Here is a 21,122-nt window from a genome sequence, read left to right on the forward strand (position 1 = left end):
AGCAGAGCAGGACAATATTTCAATCAAATTTCTCTTTAGTCAAATGATCTGTGACTGAATATTGGAAGAGAACATAAGCAAAATAAAGATCCAAATCTGAAAATGTGACCTAAGGGTAACTTTAAAAATGTATTTTCCAAATCCAACATTCTTCTCCTTATAAACAAAATAATGGTATAATGACAATCTGGCATTAGTAATTTTGGGCATGCTAATATCTACACATTAAAAGAATGTGGTTATTAAAAATGCTTCAGAGAAACAAATCTACACATAACTTATGTGCTGCAAACACAATATATTTTTGCTTTTTTTCTAAGTATGCATCAAAATTAATTCTTCTCTAAGTAACCCCAGTATTTAGCCCATAGCAGAAAAACTGAACTTCACAAGTCCCCCAGTAAAGGGAAATAACCTCCAAAAAAGAAAATGCTACTGGAAGTGCTACTTCCAGTTCTAAAAAAAATCAGTTCAATACTAACTCTGATTTCCCACCCAGCTGTTAGCAGGATTTATCTCTTTGTATGCTAGAGCTCATGAGGCTATGACATATTTTACTCTATGATCTAGTGAAGAGAGAGAGTGCAGTTTGAGAATGATTATGTCCACTAAGAAGTAGGTGCAAAAGAGGCAAGACCATCTGCACACCCTAATAAAATGGCCATGATTTATTAAAAATGGGAAAAGTGTTAAGCTGCATATTTCTGAGGACAAAGCCATGACAGACAGTGCTGGTAGCTCTGTGATAGTTACTCATCACAGAGCTTTCACCACTGAAGACATATTCCTCTTACTGACCCATTTCCTCAAGATCTGAGTACAAGAGAAACTGTAAACTCTTGGTTTGTTCAGGGGTTTGGGGGTTTTTTTTAGAATGCAAACCGTAAGAAAAGATGCATTCTGTTCTTCAGAATGCTCAAGAAATGTCCAAAACTAGTTAGCATTCAGCACAGGATAAAAGCCTTGAAGTTTGCTTTCTTTTAGTTCATCAGCATTGCTAACAAGGAAAATATTCAGAAATAGGATTAAAGTGGATGTGTACTTATATTCCAGTTTTGATAGGCCTTATTTCCCAGGCCTGGAAAAGCAGCCTTCTCAGTTTCTGGAAAATAAGGCCTTGGCTTTTTAAATTCACCGCTTAAGCAATTGCAGACAGAAGCACAACTAGACCATGTGAACCCTGTATGAATCCTGGAGGAAAACCACAGTAACATGAACTATCTACATAATAACAGAGTAAGGAGGAATAGACATTCTTTGAGTGGCTGTGAAAGGAGGGAAGAACAGTAAAATATATGTGATGCCAGGAACTTCGCCCCCATTTCTCGGTATGCTCACAAGTGCATCTCAGTATGGTAAACAGTGGCACACAGGACACAAACAGCACACACCTGGTAACAGAAATACTTTTTGTGAGCATGAGAAAAAGGATAGAGAAATGAACATTCTGTTACTGTATGCAGAACCCTTGCAGAGCTGCCTCTACAGGAAATTCCCTCCCCACTCCCCCAGGTGGAAACTGTAATGATTGAATCCAACTTCCCAAAGAGAGCAAATGCAGTTAGTTGAATTTGTGGAAAATGAGAAGACTATTTGGCTGTTTGAAGGGAGCCTCCCTTCTTAATGTCTTTAGACCACAGGGAAAGCAGATAACTGACTTAATTTAGGTTCCTTCTCCACTCCCTCTCCACTCCCCTCCTCTCCCCCCAGAAAAGAAAGCCCTTCAGGCTAAAAATGCAGTATCCTGATCCTTTAGCAGGCCCACACATTTTATTTACATTATTTGGAAAGAGTAGCAATCAGTGTTCATAAGGATACTGGAATCCCTCATGTTGAGGGATAAGAAGTTTTATCAGGATTTTTAGTACTTCCATTTAACTCCAATAATTTTGTAACTACTGTAGCATCTAATATTTTTCTGATAAAATATATGCAAGATATAATGTTATAAAAAATGTACCCACGGATAACAGTAGCACATTTTATTTTAGAGAATTTTACTATTACAGACTTGCTGCATCTTTTTAATATATTAAAAGTAATACACTTTAAGAAACAGAAGTATTTCCTTTAAATGTGCCTCAAAAGTTATACAACATATCCTTTCAGTGATCTTACCTTTTTCTGAAGGACATTAATTTTTCTTTCTTTTACTTCCAACATGTCTTTCATATCTCGAATTTCTCCAGCAAGGGTTCCTTTCTCTTCTGTGAGGTCTTGAAGTTGTTTTGTTTTTTTATTCAGAAAGGTTTCTTTCTCTTCCAGTCGTAACCGCAAGGCATCAACCTACAGCAAGTAAATCAGACATATTTAGGGTTCAGTATAGATCATTAGGGTGTTTTTTTCTAATACTCTTTTATTCACACTTAAGAGATCTTTCATTTCTCTTCTATGTAATTTTCCAAACTGAGCTCGAAGACAGTGCTTTACTTGTTACACTCTTCTCCAGTGTTTATTTCGCAAGTCTCTTACCAAATGGGTCTGACTATTTCTCTGTAGTAAGCACAAATCCCCAACAAACAAAATAAGGGATATTCAAGGATTTTCCTAAGCAAAATGCTCTGCATACCTAACTGGTGGGTTTTTCTTCTTTAGAAAAAAACAAAAAACAAAACCCAAAAGAATTCCAACAGCCCAGAATATGTAAGCATCCCTTGACTTTCTCATTTTTTGATGTGTAAATATTCAAGCATACAAATTTGTTATTCTCTTAATGTAATTCTAACAGTAATAAAAGAGCAGAGATCTCAATTCATTAAAAAAACAAAATATGTTTGGGTTTAACCATCATTACTACAAGAATCACACCTGATCTGTATTAGTGCCTTCAGGAGCACATCCACTGTTCACACATTCTGGTTCAGAGAAGCAGCTACAAATGAATTGCTGAGCAATTCTCAGTATATAATACTGGGAGCATGGGGAATATTTGGGAGTAAAGAACAAATTTCATCATATATGAAGTTTTTGAAAACCAAGAGAGACTTTTTTTTTTTTTTCAATGTGACCTTTATACTATTGAAAGCTTATTTTTAAATAAAATAGTACAAGAAAATGTATACCCACGAAATTCAGTCAGTAGGTGAATAAACATCATGGAAAACAGACAATTAAGATAAAAGCAGAGCAATCATTTGTTTTTACAGAGACAAGTTTACTTGAACAGAGGCTTTTTCTGCAGCTCTGAACCATGAGGTTTCACATTAAGTGGACTCACAGGCTTGTTTTGGCTGCATGGTTAACCATTGAGAAGACAAGGTTTGGATTGAGAATGTTTGATGTCACAATTTAGAATAATGCTTCATCTACAAGAGAGCTGCAGGCAGTCAGGCAAGTGAGAAATTTTAGATTCACTAATCCAAATTTCAAACATACAAATTTTAGAAAATAAAGAACAAGAGTTTAAAATTTATATTACCTAGACATGGATAAGGTTAATTCATAACAAAAAGCTAGAGGGAAGAAACTGAAAAGGCTTATGCATTTTTAAGTCCTGCAGATGGGATAGACAGAAAGGGTCTTCTCTAATAAGCTATTTTCTCCCTTCTTAATCAGAATACTATCAAAGTACAAAACAATCAGCAAATCTATATTTATGTATATTCTGAGTTTAGTAATGCTAAATTTGCTCAAAGCAAAAGTATTTTCAGTGCTACTTTAAAACTTGCTTTGGGACTAATTTAGATGATCTATTGGATCTCAAAATGCATGTTCTTCCTGATTTTAAAATGGCTCATTGCCTTTCTATACACTGGGAAAAAAGATTTATATTCCACTGAATTTATTTTATTTTTAAGACTTTTTTTACAATATGACAGTAATAGGATCTCTCAGTTTGTAAGCAGCGTGCAGTAAGGGTGAAAAATGACTTCTTTAAATTAGAAAACAAGAAATAATAGTAGCAGTAGCAGCAAGCTTTCATACCTTTCTTAATAAACATAAAAGACCTCATCTGAATCTCATTACCACATCTTCTTTACTCTTAATCACTAATTTGCTGCAGGTCTGAAAGCAATACTTGAAGTCAAATCACAGGAATCTCTGCTGGGCCTTTGAGCTGCAGCTGAGGAGCTCCACAAGCAGCTCTCCCTGGTCAGGCACTGCCAGGCTCCTTTTCCAGCTGCCACAAGGCAGAAGCCTAAAGCTTCAAGTCAAGGGAGTTGGAGGTGATTAGATGCCCAGATAAACAAAGCACTGACACCATTCCCCCGTGGCTGGGATAACACAACATCTTCCACATGTCTGATGCAGTTCTGTCCTGTTGGCTGAACCAGGCAGTGTCTGAGTAAATAATCTTTTCTTCTATGCCCATGCAGTCTCTACCCCAAGGGCTGAGCAGACAATTCTCAGCCGTTTTCACAAATTTCTTCCCACACACCCTGTCAGCAGGGCTCTCTAGATTGAATTTAGGATTGGGGGGGGAGGGCTTTAGGCAATAAAACTTGGGAGAACAAGGAGGGTGGAGAGGAAATAGCTCTGAATGTCCAGAGTGACAACCTGTATGGGAAATGGGAGCAGAGCCATGTCCACTCCAGCTTCTCAGACCCAAATCCTGCTTTAACTTCAAATAAAGTCTTTAAAGCATAACCAAAGTGCGGCTTCAATTGCACTGAGAAACAGCCAAAGAATCTCAATCCCATCAACCCAAATTCACACATGGACAGTGCAAGAGTTGGGAAGGAAAGAGCACAGCATGTCCACCACAGCCTTAGGTGGCAGAAGACATCTGCCAAATACATAGATATTCTCTTACGTCTCCTCATCTTGAGACTGATACAGCAGAGCACTTTAATCCAAAAATCCACCTACACAATGAAGTATTTTGATGGAATAAGTATATCATCCCCAAACTATCATTCACAGCAAGGAGCCATTCTGAAAGCCGAAGCAGAACTCTGAGCCAGTGCCAGCCTGGGAGAGGGAAAAGACAACTCATATTGTGTGTGGTCTTGGGTGTGCACATTGATTTTCTATTCACGGCAATGCAATGTGGAGGTTTAGGAGAACATCAGTTATGTCAGCCATTTTCTCCTTCCCTAAAGTCCTCTTTCTGCCTCTAGTAATCATGAACAAAGACTTTTACATTCCTCTTAATAGGAAATAAAACTACCTCAGCCTGAACTACAGGCGACCTTTCACTATCTGTTCAGCACTAAGCGTGTATGACATCATTTCATAAGTCAAATAAGAACCTCCAGATGGTAGAAAACCAAAATGCTGCTAAATCAGTTCCTCGTCTTGTGGACAACCAGAAGCAAAATACACTATTTCATTTTTGGCCAGGGTGAATTTGCCAATATAAGAAATCGTCTCTTCCCTGAAAATGGTACTGTGAAATCACATCTCCCAAAAATAACACAATGATGAAGTATTCTAGATGGAGCATGCCAGTACACTATGAGGAATGTCTGCCATTTTGTTACTACTTCTTTTACATCTAAGGCATTTTAAATATGAGTTGAAAGGAAATTAAATGCAAGTCATTTTACAGCAACAGATATATACATTTTTATATTTGAAAGGATAAGGATTTCTGGTACACAAAACCCCTCTCTTTGGCTTTTCACTCAACACTACCTAATTTTAAGAGTCCTTCACTTATTTTTCCCAAGCTCTGGCAGTATATTTACAAGTAAAATTTGGCAGTCTGAAGAACACCATAATTTTCCAGAAAAATAAAGCAAAACAGATCTGATAGCTAACACGAAGTATTTCAAAGACCTCTCTCCAAGTAAATTGCTTTTTAATTTTGTCTAACTTCTTTTTCCTCAGCAGCTTATTTCAACTATTTAATACAATAAACTCTGTCACTTGCTCTAGATATATACAACATACTGTAAAAACTTTAGAATTGGGTTATACTTTTGGAAAAAAAGAGTTCATGTAAGTGGCAAAAATTGCCAAATTCAAAGCTGAACTTTATTAATCTTCATGTCATCACCCGCCACTCATGGCCAGCTTCAGTAGTGATGTCTACTCCTTGAAGTTCCTTACTGTTAACTGTTTAACTTAGATGCCATATTACATATATCATTTATGAAAGTAGCTTAGTGCTATGGAGCTCCATGGGGAAGTAAAACATGGAGCAGAACTACTGTGTTTCACTGTTAAGAATTATTTACTTTACCATCATAAATAGATACATTTAAAGTAAATGTTTGACTGTATTTTTTTTTAAACTAAACCTGAAGGTCCTACTCAAGTCCTAAGTGTGCTGTAGTACCACAGCTGGGGTAATGACAAAAAAACTATAACCCACTGTTAATCCCCTTCCTGAGGCACCTCTGTTCCAGCACACACTGCAGCCAGTACTTGTGCCCAAGAGTCCAGCTCCTCCCCTTCTGTATCACCATTCTCTCCCTTCCTCATGACCACTAAAGGCTCCACAGGCCTGTTGACATTTTCTGGGCTATTATTTGCTCTCTTAGTGTGTATTATGCAGCCATCTTTTGAGGAAAAACTTCAGTTAATAAAAAAAGCCCAAATTTCTATTAAAGATCATAGTGCCTCTATTTATGCATCCACATATATCTGGGGAAATTCTAAGCTGTTACTATGAAAACCAATTTAAATCAAGAATAAAAGAACTGTCACTCCAATTTTCCATACAGAAGTACTGAATTATTAGTACAGAGAGCATATTCTCACATGGGCCCTTTTGCAAATATGAGAACTGAACTACAAGCATAGAAAGGATATCATGTGTCCCAACTGTACTCTCCACTTCAGAGCCACTTAAAAAAAAAAAAAAAAAAAAACCAAAACAAAAGCCCAAAAAAGATCCCTATTCTAAAATAAGAGAATATAATGAAAACTATCCCCTTCATATTTTTTCCTCATTTTTTAGCCTGATGTGATAAACATCATCTTTTTCAAAGCAATAGCTGTACCTGGCGAGCCATACATTCATTTCTATCAAAAACATCTGATGTATGTAAAATTCAAGGTAGAAAAGGCAGAACATTTTGAAGCTGCAGACACCTCAATTTTGTACAATTAATATCCTTAGCACTCTGTTCCAAATTGAAACTCTAGTGACTTAGCTAGCTTTTTCACTTCACGGAGGAAAATTCCATTTTCAAGCATTATTTCAGACAACATTCTCACCCCTCTCCTACTCTGAGTATTATGGTTGCTCTAGTTCACATTTTAATTCAGCTGATAATTTATAGGCTTTATATTCTTTCAAGCATAATCGAGTTTACTGTTTCATTTCCACGACTTCAGTATTTAAGAACTGACACAAGGAGGGGTGCTTAAAGCAGGTGAGTACTTTGTAGTCCAGGGAAACAGACAGTGAGCAACAGGAGATGTTTTGCAAACACAGGCCAGTGTTGGCTGTTCACACCAGGAAAACAAACTCCTGCCATTTCCCTGACAGAATCCCTGTCACGAGCTCTTTCAGTCCTTCTATACCAGGGCAGGAGAAGCACCCAGTGCTGTAACACCTCAAAATCTCTTACTCAATCCTTGAAGAGGACACCTACAATTTTCATAAACTTCCCAGCCTCCACCCCAACAGCTTTGGCAGCCACCAGCTCTACTAATCAATCTTGATTTTTCTTACACTCTTTCTATCCACCTGTCCAGATTATGCTGCTCTTTAAAAGAGAAAATTGGTAAACTGACTGGTCAAACTACACCAGAAAAGTTTTCAGCTGAACCAGAAATTGTAAACAAGATATTAATGGTTCCCTCAGGCAGTACAAAGGTTGTCCTTGTGGAACATCATATGCCACAAAGAATTCTGATCAGTGTTGTTTATCAATGCAGCCAACTCCCTACCAGCTGTTTTATTCTGATTTATATCTTTGCCTATTCTTACCACTAAAATTAAGTGGTTTAAACCAACTAGTCCAAAAGTTCAGAATTTAATATTCATTTTAGTTCCAGCAAATTTTGGAAAACACATGGGAACTGTAACTCATGTGCTAATACTTACAGTTTTTGTTAATAAAACTTCCAAAACTAACCTTACCTCACTGAACTCACCTCACTGATTTTTATGCTCACTATAAAACTATAGCTATCATAATACTTTTGAGTTACTGCAAAAGGAAGTCAGTCATTCCAGAGTCAATGTTATTTAGCAACATAATGATAGTTATAAATTCAAAATACTTAAAACCAATTTACAAAACTATCAATCTTGGAAGCTTTTTACTTTTGAAATTTGTCTTCAATAACATTCAAATTTTATTGTACTGTAACAGATTAATAGAAAGTTAATTAGAAGGCCATAATGTTCTTTCTTAAAGTCAAGCCAATGTGTTTAACTGCTTCATGAAAAAAATGTGTATAATTCCATGAAAGAATCATCAGTAAATACCCATTAGCCTTATATATGGTAAAAATAGCATTTTTACACAAACTCTGTTTCTCGGTTTAATTTTTTTTACTAGTAGGATTCAGTAATTACAAATAGTTGATACAGCAGTGAATGTGTGATTTTCAAAAAGCACATTTGTTTGTAACCTACTCAGAATAAAGGAAGTGCCTGTAGGTAAAATCTCTCTCCAGCTGAGCTAGAGAGCCTGTGTTATGCTTGTAGGGATGAGCTGTATCCTTGACACCTCAATTTCACATCTTCTGAGTGATTTTCAGACATTCCTACAGTAGCAGGTTCAACTGCCATCAGCTTGACTACGAACTTATCCTCCAGATTCCACGGCCAGCTCACAGAGTGACATCAAGCAGCTTGGGCATTTGTCATTTATTCATAAGAACACAGCAAACAGAGAAGGTTAAAACAATATTCTAAACATATATTGCTTATTTGAAATACAACACAGCATTCTCTCCTGCCCACATTCTTCCAGAAACCAGGTTACAGCCTTTTCTCTGAAAACTGCTGCATTTTTCACAAGAGTAAATAAGCTTCAAACTACTTGTAATCACTCCAATTAAAAATTCACCTCTAAAACTTTCCAAATATAAAAGCTGAGAGTGAAGTCCTCTTTCTCTCAAGAAACCAGGCTCCATCATCTCCTAGACAACAGGAAACATCAGCTGGTTTAAAAACATCCTTGAGTACCAGGAGGAGTTACAGGTCTGCTTCACTCCATGACGTGTCCTCAAGCCAAACCTTCAGTCCTCTGGGCCCTTCTAGAACTCAGAACCTTCCCACTGGCTCTGGCTTTTGAGCCATGCAAGGCAAGGCAACCCTCTTGCTTATTCCCCCTGCCTATGTGAGCAAGATGATGTTCAGGGCTATTCTGAGCCCTTTAAGAAATTGCTCTGTGAAATGCTGTATCACATATATTAATTTATTTCTGCAAGTCATTATTCACATATAACTTACAGGTAGTAGATGGCCCATGAGCTGAAAATGGCAAGGCTTGATTATTTTTTTACTACAAAGTGCCTCAACCAAAAAGCAGACTGTGCTCCTACTGAAACAAAAGTGCAACTGTTTGGGCTATCTTAGACACTGCAAATATATTTCCTTCTTTATGCTGGAAACAGACTTCCAAACCAGTTTCCAGAGATTGTGCTGGCTTGTGATAAGAATTCTAGACAAGGAAAGAATACTTAGATCATGACAGGCTCCTAAAGATGAAGTGTGTTAAAAGACTAAAAGGACTGTTTCAGATTCCAAACTGTTAACTCCTTACTTATGTCACCTTTGCAGTAACATTTTTTAGGTATTTTAGGTAGAACTGGAAAAGGCATTTTATTCTGAAGAACTTCAATAAACACAGGAATTATAGACCTTCATATTTTAAGTGTTTGAAAAGTTTAAGGTGAGTAATGAGACCCAAGCAATACTGCAAAACAATGCATGAAATTGGAACGAAGGAAATAAAAACAACAATTTCATTCTTTTTTATAAATACAGTGATCATAATGGAAGCTAAATGGTAAATTAAAAATAAAAAGTTATGCAGGAATGAAATCAGACAAGTTTCAGTTGCCTAACTTTCTAACAGAGATTACTTGCCAAATATTTTTACTGAATCCAGTCTGCCAGACCATCTAGCAGCAAGTCAGAGACATGTCAAGATCTGATCTTGCATTTATTTACTATTCATCTGGAAGCTATAGGCTTACTAGTTTACCACAATTATATTCCATCTGGGACATACTCAGTTTCTCAAGACAGACTAGCATCTGCATGAGCAAGATAAAGCAAAGCTGATAAGTGCTGCTTTCCTCACAGTCTTGACACTAAACAAGCCATGTAAAGTCAGCTACAAAAACAAACCCTATCACAGAAATGGTCTTACACTGTCAAATATGTAAGGGATGCTTTCAGGAAAAGAATCAGCAGTGAAATAACTCTCCAAAACTACTTTCAGAGAATGAGCCATGCAACCTCCAAGAACCAACAGTGGCAGCTAAGACAGGGGGACTAAATTAATAGTGTGTCCTCAACTGAGCTGAACACAGGCCAACTCTGGCTCTTCACAGGAAACTCTTGAAGCCACAGATCTCTCAACTAATTTCCAAGACCCTCTAAATCCTGCAGAGGCTTTCTTTATATACTTGATCAATGTACTATCTGCTAAAAGGAAAAATATGCTGGAGAAATATATTATTATATATCATAATGAAGAAACAGAAACAATCAGTGGGGAAGTGAGGGAACTATTTAACCACAAGAAAACAACATTTTGTTAAAACATTTGAAAAGAGTTTTTACACAAAAAGCCAGAGGAGCACCATGCCACAAAGGCCCCAAAAAACAGATCCTCTAATGAAGTGCAGAATCACGACAGCAGGAAACTTGAGCAATCTCCAGAAAGACCTTTAGTACAAGATCTCTTCCAAAAATTCCCAAGGACAGATCCATAGTCCCATAATGACAGTTCTCCCACTGAAACTTTTGAAGTATTTTCAAGATTTCTGATAGACAATAAAGAAATGTGATTATACTTTACACTGGTAGGCTGGAAGGAAACCTGCAATATGATGTGCAGCATCTACAGAGCAGACACCCTCCAGACCAATTTCTTTTAGTATTACTATAAAGATTTTTACATAATCTCATCACTGCCCCTAGAAAGTGCAATGTACTCCTATTTGGGTAGCCTGTGAAATGTTTCCCATATCTGAAGGCTTGAAGCAAAAGTTCAGCTGAGCCAAAAAAAAAAAAAATTTAAAATGGACATTTCAAAAAAATTCTTTCAGAATGAAACCTTTTCTTCATTTGGTTTCCTCTAAAAAGTGAATATGAGAAAAGTATGAACAAAATTCTCATGTAAAGGGAAATAGATCCCATTTTTTAAGGGGAAAGGAGAAAGAAACCTTCTACATACTTTTGTGCACAAAACAAACTCAAAATGTTTAAACATCAGAATATGACATGTAAATAATAGTAAGTTATCAAATAACATTTAAACTTGTCCATCTGAGCACAGATTGACAAGTCTACCTTGGTGAGAACCAGATTTTCTTAAAAAAGTATTTTAGAGTCCAGTCAGACTACCTCATGTAAACAAAGTGGTTTAAAAACTTGTTCACCCTTGAGCTGGAAATTACTATTCCTTAGCCAATATATCATAGCTGAAAGAAAGAAGAATGTCACCAGTTCAGAACAATGATAAGCAAAATGGATTGGCTGCAATGATTCCTGCAAATGAAACCACAAAGCAAGGATAGATTTCAGCCTTTTTCGCATCATAAGAAAGTTATTTTAGCTTCCTGATCATCCCTCTAACCTTCTTCTTCATCTCTGCTATCTGGAACTCATCTTTCTTGAACCTGGATGACTACATTTCAGAGTACATAAAAATATTCCCCAATTTCTGTAACAGAAATCTCTCTCCTGGTAGATTCTAGTATCAGATTTTCCACAGCCACATTTTATTGGTGACTAACAGCAACCCCCTCACACACTATTACTACCTTTACCTAAACCTTTGCACTACAAAGTTCTAGTTTTGTGTCCTATGGGGAATATTCCTGCATTTTGTACTACCATATCCCATCCATTTTTCTCACTTCAGAATTTCGGAATATCAGCACTGACCCCAGTCTCTGTGTCTCCAGGTGTGTGCTTCCAAATTCTGGCAAGCTGAGCAATGAAAAGATGAAATAAGCCTCATTAAATATCAGGTCTTGAGATGTTTCACCAGTATTTTTCCCTAATCTGGTCTTTCCTCTTCCTGCTGCACTGCTCCTCTATTAGCCAATATTTCATCACTTCTATCATTCTTGGACTGGAGCATGTCCCACTTCAAACACCTGGATATGGTACAGCATGGAAAGCCCTCCTAAGATTCAGCTAAATTAGACATTACATTTTTTGTTTAAAGATTTGCAGTCTTATAAAAAAGATACTGCTTTAGCCTAATTTAGCCAAATTCATAACCAAAAGGGATGCACAGTGGCTCTGTAAAAATGAAAAGGTTTTTTTCTACACCAGAGAAATAATCTTTTATAGCAAATGTAAAGGGGGATACTCAGAATGAGATATGTTTTTACTTTAGACATAAATGGATTTTTACTATTTGTTTCAAGCTTGATATCCTGTCTGGGAATGGGAGTGGTAAAATTCAATTTTAAATCCTATGTTACCAATGAAGTTGCAAACTTTGGATTTTGTTCCAAAAGTATCACCAGAATTCCTGCTTTTTCAATTGATTATGTTCAAAAGACTTCTGTTGAAAGTTTCTGGACTTGAAAGTATGCCTTTGAAATACTTCTAGGATTGAATCTTCTAGGATTTCAACCCCTTCAAAAAAGGTTATCCTTAAATATAAAGATACAAACAATGGTGGAAATTATTTGGCTAACATGCTATAGAAAACATGGAAGAAACAATCATTTGTTTAAAAAATTTACTATTTAATCATTCTTAACATTATTTTTTGTGCATATAGTATATATATATTCTTTTGAGTCTATATATAAACATTTAGTGCATATATAGAGATGTATATGCATATTCATGTATAAACAAATATTATTGCTAAAAAAATCAGGGTATAAATAATTTAACACAGAAGGAGAGGCTACATGAAATCAGATTTACTAGTCATTGAAATGAAACCTGAGTATGAAAATTCATTCCCCAATCTCTGACAGCTGACATTAACAAGGAGCCTTATAAATCTGCCCTTTAAGAAAATTCTAAGAGTAAATAAATAAATAAAGCAAGTACTTCCTCATCTGTTTTTCTTTTCCTGGAAAGCATTCTGAAAGTAATCTTTTTCCCAGACATGGATAATTCTGCATATGGGTGAAATTCTGCTCCTTTTTTTCAATCTCCTCAAAAGATTGAGAAAATAAAGATACATTTCAAGAAACAGGACAATGCCAGCACACAAAAGGAATATTAATGTAAAGTTTAGCATAGATTAACGACATAGGATCCTGCACTATACAAAGTTAATTGTATTTATCAACATATAAGAGTATCACAGTACCATCTCTCAAGTGGAAGCAAAGCAAAAGAACAAAACCAAAAACAAGCCCCCAGAAAACCCTCACCTTTCAAACCAGTATTATAAAAGACATGTGAAAGAAGTGCTAATATTTCTTTCTGCAGCTACCAAGCTGTCTTAAAGAATTTAGTTTCCAAGTATCCCTTTAGTAAGGATGTTTTCTTAGAAGTGAAGAGCAGGTAGCTGGCAAATAACAGCAACTATGTACAATTTAATGAATTTATTAAATTCACATCTACCTTAATAGTGCAGTACAAAAGCATATCTTTGAATACATAGATGTATTAGCCTCTTTGATTTCCATCTCACTTTACAAAAAACAGGGGAGTTCAAGTGCCTCTGTAACTGAAACTTTCTAAACCCTTGTATTATTTATGCAAGAGGAAATATAACCTTCTACCCTCATTCATCTCTGTACTGGATTGTAAGACCTAACAGTGGAGTAAAAAAATTATTTACTGAATTATGTATATAGATGTGATTTTGAATGTCAGCCAAGTATGAAACTGATACCACAGGGATAAAATAAAACAGTCTCCACACTTTCTTTTAATTTCTTTACATATATGTACAAATTTATAAATTTTATATTCACATATGTATAAACATTTAATTTTTTCTGCCATTGAAATTATATCATTAAGTATGCTCTTAACTGGATGGTTACATCTTAATTCCAAGTATCTGTCTAAAGATCTAAATTGGCATCATTGTCCAAGGAACATGTAAGACTAAATGAATCTAAGAAATAATAAAAGGCTTTGACCTTAACACAGGCATCCTGTACCAAAACCATTTAAAAGCGTCCAAAAGATTGACTTCCTGTAATCTCACTCTTTAACATCATCTATTATTTAATGTAAGAAAAAGGGCTCTTCAGCACAACTGCTGGTTACAATTAATAATAGTAAATTATGCAAGTTTTCTATATTCATATTTTTCCTGTGAATTAGACAACATTAAGCATCCAAGAAATAAAAAGATGCACTTAATTCGCCTTAAGGTCACATGCTATAGAAATCATTAAGCCACTTAAAAAGAGGAAACTTTGAAACAAAGACAGGATCATGTACAAGTACAACTGTGCAAGTACAGTTCTACAAAAAGGAAAATGTACATCACATATCAAAGCTCAGTGTACAGAACACAGCCTTTAAGTAACAGTGGCAGCCTTTCCCTGGTCAGGTTTTCAACAAAGGGTTGCAATTCTCAACACTGGTCTAAAACTTTCTTGTCTTCTTTAGAAAGAAATTTATTAGGATTTCTCTCAAGCATGACATTGGTTGAGAGAGCAAGTCAGACAGTTGTACATCACACAAAGTTCCAGTCTTTCTCTCGTAGCTTTTAATGGCAGGTGCCTGATCATGACACTACAACAAATATCTTTGAACTGTTTAACTTACTAACAGAGTTAAAGGAAAAGAAAAAACCAAAATCCCAAGTACGCAATTCATAAAGCAGCATATTTTCCTTAATTAATTTTCTCAACATTTACAATATCTGTACTAATTCTCTGTAACTAGATATGTTCTGGATCCATTCTCAGAGAATCTGTGTAGAATAAACATTTGAAACATCTTAAAGACTAACTAAAACCATCTTTCTACTACACAAGGCAAATGATTTTTGGATGTTTTGCATTTTTATGCTAAATAGTGCAGCTGCAATTGATAAAAACCAATCAAGCTAATTTAAGTCAATCATGTCCAGGAGGTTCTCATCACTTGCGTAAAAATGCTCTCACACTCACTTTAAGACTTTACCACAGCAAGTACCTCCCCCATGCTCAAATTTCAGTACCTTAAAGTCCCCTCTGCATCTTATGTAACAAAGAAAAGAAAATATAATTCTTAGAGAATAAGCATATTTATAGTTTTACACTAGAAATCAAACTTCTGTGTTTCATTTTAATAGAAATTTAGGTTGTTAATACCACTTGAGCACAAATATGACTCATCCCAAAACGGCAACACTGTACCTTTAGTGCACATCAAGGCACAGAGTCAAAGGCAAAGTAAACTTCTAGCACTGAAAATGCACAACTGTTACCCTCTAATACATAATCTGGATTACATTACTGAGATCATACATTTTGAATTTATTATTTTGATTTATCAATATGGCACACCACAGCTGCCATCCTGAGTTCTCTCTCAGCTGCTGCATTTGACATTGTAAATGATGACTGTTTATATTTTTAAATTTTGCACCAACTATTGCCACTACATTTTAAAACTATGAAACTGTAACAACCACGCAAGAACTCTTTTCTCCATGGGCAAAATCCAACGTTACAGATCTGAAATCTGTGTTTGATTCTTACCCGTTTGGCCAACCCCCACATGCATGTTGACTGCACACACTTTTCAGCCATCTCAAAAATAATGAAATAAATAAATAGAGGCCCTGAACTTCAAAGTATGCTGTGTCTTTATACCTGTTCCCTTTGAGATGGTTATGGGGTTCACTGCAGTAACTGGAGATAGAAGCAGAGAATCACATCACCATCACTCTACCCTGCATCTCTTTCTCCTCCGTGAAGAGGTGAAACCAGGTGAGAGCAGGTGCTATCAGATTGACTTAAACTGTTGCCACAACTTCTTTGCATGTTCTCTTTGACCAGCTGCTCACCAAAACCATTTGTTCACTGTTCCAACAGAAGCAAACAAGGAAAATACAAAAGCATCAAGAAAATCCATCTACCAGTAATCCTGCAACTGACCAAGAAAGGGCTTGAAAAACATACCCTCATCTTCAAATCATAAAAACTACATCTGTCTTTTTGGAGAAAAATAAGATAATTTCCCCAATGATATTTGTTCTCCAGTTGACACACGGATTTTTGTTGGATAGGAAAGGTTCTATTTTTATTGACTATTATGTTGGGTTGTTTTTTTTTTTTAATACACTGAATTTACACTGTTATATACCACATCAAATATTAAGATAAGCTTTTCATCAAACTGTTTCTCTTCAAACAGTAAGTGGATAATAGCTCTAGGACTTATGTATGACTAATAATAACTATTGGAAATAATAACATATTGCCACTCCAAACTCATGTTCTAAAAAATGCTTCTTTTGAATCAGAACACAAAATTCTTCACAACAATAGCTAAGCCAGCAGGAAACAAAGCCAGCTAACTGGAACAGGCAGCACATGCCTTGGGGATGTGGAGCCAGTCTCTGGAACACACTCAGAGCTCAGCTTAGACTTGGTATGAGTCCAGCTGAAGGCCCCACCTGGATGGCAGGGAACTGACACAGAATGTACCTGCAGAGGCTGAGCACCACGTCTGTGCACCCTGACAAAAAAGCCACAAGAAGATTCAGTGCTGTCTTCAATTATTACTGAGTGGAAGGGCATGAGATGACAGGGCCAGACTCTTCTCAAGGGAGCACTGGGCAGGGATGAGACAAGTAGAACATGGAAATTACACCCTGTCATAGGGAAAACATTTGTTTGGTTGGTTTGTTTTACCTCAAGCTTGGTCAAGTACTGAAACAGGTGTCTAAATAGGTTATGGAAAATCCATCCCTGAGGTATCCAAAACATGCTGTCCTGAGCAACCTGCAGTAACTAAAACCTGCTTAGATCAGAAGCTTGGGCCAGATAACCTCTACAGCCCCTCCCAAGAGACATGATTCATCTGCATCACTCTCCTATTCCTCCTGCACTACACCCAGGCATGGTGGCACCAAGCCTGACACCACCCCAGGAAGTACCTGCAGCCCAACCCTCCCTGAGGATTTCCCCATGGGCACAGAGATGGGTGCACAGCAGCTGGGGGGATTGAGTATGAAATGCACACATCAAAGAGAGTTAGAAGGTCCCAAAATTCCAGCCATCCTGTAACTTTGTTCATGAGGCAAGTGATGAGAATTTGTTATGTACCTGTGCTTTAACCATCCTTTACACAATGAAGTTGAACAAAGATGATCTTTCAAGGTTTCTACTTGCCTAAAAACCATTAGAACCACTGCAGAAATTATTTAAAAAGAGAGTTTGCCAGTAACTGCAAAAGAGAAATACTGTAACAAAAAATGCTGAAGAATTATCCAACACAAGATAAACAAGGGAAAATACCAGATTTCAAATCAAACTATCAGCAACCCATCAAAAATACAGCTTTTCTTGGGGAGAATTTACCCAGAAATTGATAAATCCATGCTAGTTACTACAAATCACCTTCTTGTTGGTCATACATATAGAAATGGCTTCCAGGATTATTCCTTTTTTATTATGATCTTTCCAGGGATCGATGCAGTTCCCTGGATCCTTCTTCTTTCCTTTTCTAAGACATTGGTTTTCTCCCAGGTCTCAGAAACCCCTCCCAATTCCCAACACTTTCCAAAGGTAATGCCATCAGCACTTGCAGGTGCATTCCAGCAAGGCCAAGGGACTTGTATGTGTCTGGTTTACTTAGATATCCCCTGGGCTGATCCTCCTCCATCAAGGACAAGTTCACCTGGTGCTGGACTTCTGTAGTGGTTTCAGAGACCTGGGATTGCTGAAGGTTGTTCTTTCCAGTAATGTTCCAGGTGAAGCAGGCTTTCAGTATTTTGACTGTCTCCATCTCCCCTAGGGTCAGATCTCCACTCCCATTCATCAGTGACCCCATATTTTCCTTAGTCTTCTGCTACTGCTGTGCCTGTAGAAACCTTTCTTGTTGCCCTTCTCATCTCTAGTTATATTCAAGCCCAGATGTCTTTCTTAACCCTTTGTCCTTCTTAACCCTAAACCTGATGCTCAGAAAGGGTCTCCCTATTCCTCCAGGACACTTGTGCCTGCTCCCACCCCACCATGTCATTCCTGTTTATTTAGCTTCATAATTAGAGAAGCAAAAAAGCTGGTTTCAGTGACACAAAATTGATCATTTATAAAAATGAATGATAGCAAAACCTTCTCCTTCTATTTGAACAATTCCTGAAAGCATTCTTTGTCCTGGAAGAACACACATCATTTAAGCTTATCCTCTCACTATCTGTCACTCATGTGACAGACTGCTTCAAAATTTATGACAGAAGATGACACAAAGTAGAGTGGAGCCTGCTGCCAGACTGCTGGAACACAGAAACACCCTGGAAGAGAAAAAGATAACAGAGGCCACTGGCACCTCAGTGCAGAGAGGCTCAGAAGCCAGCTCAGCTGCAGGGCTGGGCAGAGCCATGAGTCACCAATCTAGGTCAAGTCTGGCAAAGATTTCCTGCCTGATTTAAAATGAGTTTATTTGGTCCAATGGCACTTTTCCTAGAAATGGAGGGCAGGTTGACCACACATGTGCCTGTCTTTATTTGTGGCCTGACACTTGGCAGGATAAACTTCATTATGTTTTTGGTTATGCTTAAGAAAAGTACTGTCAATTGCTTCCAGTCTGTTGCAAGCATAAACCTACAAGCTGTATTAAATATGTACTATTGTATTTACCACAACGTTATGAAATCATGCATAAAATCCTATAATGGGAAAAAATAAAGGCAACTTCTCTTCCCCTCTTCTCCTTCCCCCCAACTTCTGGCAACATTTCAAAATAAACAAGGAACCAAACCAATGCTTCTATTGAAAGGTAAACCAGCACCTGAGTCACAGCAAAGAGAAAAGTAGCCTAAAATAAAAATAAATATATTGTTTAGTAAGGGAAAACCAATTTTCTCTTATATCAGATATGCAGAAAGATTAAACAGCTCCACAATGAAATATCTTAGTAATTACCTATGCCTATTAATGAAGAAAATGGAATTTTTTTGGCTGAAAGAGTGCAATGAAATTTATACTTAACTAAAAAATTAAATTAATAATAAAAAATTACTTTATTGTAACTCAAATAATGTGGAACTCACAAGGTATTGAAGAGAATTAAGATTTCCATCTTTTATTCCCATACTTTCTCATCTCAGGAACCTTATTGGTCCTGACATAAAGCAGAGAAATATAGATATAAATATTCAAAGATAGAAAAGCATGTGGAACCTTGACACAAAAATACATGTTCTGTTTGAAATTCAATGTAGCAGAGATCCATTAACAACTGTGCATTATGTTATGTTTTAGGGTTCCAAAACATGGAAAAGATCAGAAAAGTGCAATCTGGAGCTCCAATATAACTGAGCACACTTTCCTCTACAGATTCCTGCCTTGCCCAGTAAGGATTCTGCTTATTTTTACACGATTTTGCTATTTATCTAAATTTAAAGGTGAAAGATGAGCCTCCAGTACAAGTTTTTCCAGCAGTAATCTATCTTCCATGCAAGCCACCAAAGAATCACTTCTCTTACACTGGATATGGCACAGAGGCATCATGAACACTTCTTGTAGAAAGCAAAGAAAAAAGAATCTCAGCAGTTCCTATTGGTATTAATTGTTACTGACAATTTTCTTATTTTATTATTTCTCCTAAGTTTTAAAGTAACATTAGTGTTCTCCATGCAATGACAAAGTTCCTCCAAATTTACTACTGAAAAACACTAAATATTTTGGAATAGAAAGTCACTTTCTCTGATCTTGCTACAAAAATGTTTTAAATTCAACCACAAACAGTACCTATATTCAGAAAACAGGAAAATATTATTTATGCAAAAGATAAGGAATATACAGAAGTAGGCAGATATAATAGATAATGATTTTAATTTCTATTAGGGATTATAGGAAGACTCTACAGTATTTATGAATACTATAATCTATTCCAGAATCCAATTTAGTGTTGCTCCAACAACGTTCAGAACAACGAGTAAGTGATACAGTACAAAAGTAATTAACTAATGGAAAGTATTTTAAGTATTTTCTTGGAACTTTAACAGTTTAAACAGTATAAAGGGGAAAATAAGCATGCAGTGTATGTGAACCCAAACTGTTTTTATTTACACACTCCTCAAGTCTTTCCCACACTGTACTGATCTTGTGCCTGATCTGACAGCACAGGGCAGCTGGAAGAAAGCAGTCTTTATAGATAAGAAACAGCTGTTCTGCTTGTTTGACCTGAGGAAGAATTTGAAAAACAAAAGCAAAAGGACACAAGAAAGAAGAGTTTTCATAAAAGCAGCACTTGCAGAATTTTTCCAGCCTATTTCCTTCCAGCCAGCCCTGGCAGCAGTATCTGATGTGCACCTTGCTTGTATCAAATGTATTTCCACTGAAAGACAGAAGAAACAGGGTATTGAGCAAACACAATAGTGGTTCACAAGCCCTTTATGGATATCTACAAAATCAACCTTTTTTAAAGGAAAATTATTACTGAATGGGGGGGGAGGGGGAACTAACACTACACATTACAAAATGACAGAATTAAGACTTGCCTCTACAAATCCAGTCTGACCTCTTATGTTAAAATAGACAGACAAATGATCACTAAAGAAACAGAAACCAAATCATCCTTATCCATTTTATTCCATCTTCTGATCTACTTCTTTATCCAACTTGACACAAGTACCAACATTATCAAAACTCTAAATACTTGACTCTTAACTCACATTTTATCTTGTTAGGTCTTAGTTTTACAATACTTAGACACATTTCTAACACAAATTGTAGCAGAGCTCCACCAGACAATGTTTAAGGAGCTCTATACATGAGTACAGATGTTCCTATCCCAGTGCTCTTACATAACAGCATCTTCTACAACCCCCCCGCCACAATTTCACACTCCTTTTTCACTCATTTCCTGCTGCTTTTGTAGAATGCCTCATTTTCTTCTCTAGATTTAGATTATTCTTAATGCTGGACAAAAAAAAAAAAGT

At 36.6% G+C, this 21,122-nt stretch overlaps 1 protein-coding gene across 12 annotated transcripts in view; it reads right to left on the bottom strand.

Annotated features, from left to right (window-relative positions):
* The window catches only part of ERC2 (ELKS/RAB6-interacting/CAST family member 2), a 419,948-nt gene that overhangs the window by 288,846 nt on the left and 109,980 nt on the right, over positions 1-21,122 (bottom strand). For all 12 annotated transcript variants that reach the window (XR_011154642.1, XR_011154644.1, XR_011154643.1 and 9 more), the window contains one exon: positions 2,119-2,286. Coding sequence is in view for 9 of the 12 variants with exons in the window: in XM_069027749.1 (XP_068883850.1) it covers positions 2,119-2,286 (168 nt within the window). In the remaining 3 variants the exon portion in view is untranslated. The remainder of the gene's footprint in view (positions 1-2,118; positions 2,287-21,122) is intronic.

This window comes from Aphelocoma coerulescens, chromosome 12 (genome assembly GCF_041296385.1).
Source record: "Aphelocoma coerulescens isolate FSJ_1873_10779 chromosome 12, UR_Acoe_1.0, whole genome shotgun sequence".
Taxonomy (NCBI): Eukaryota; Metazoa; Chordata; class Aves; order Passeriformes; family Corvidae; genus Aphelocoma; species Aphelocoma coerulescens.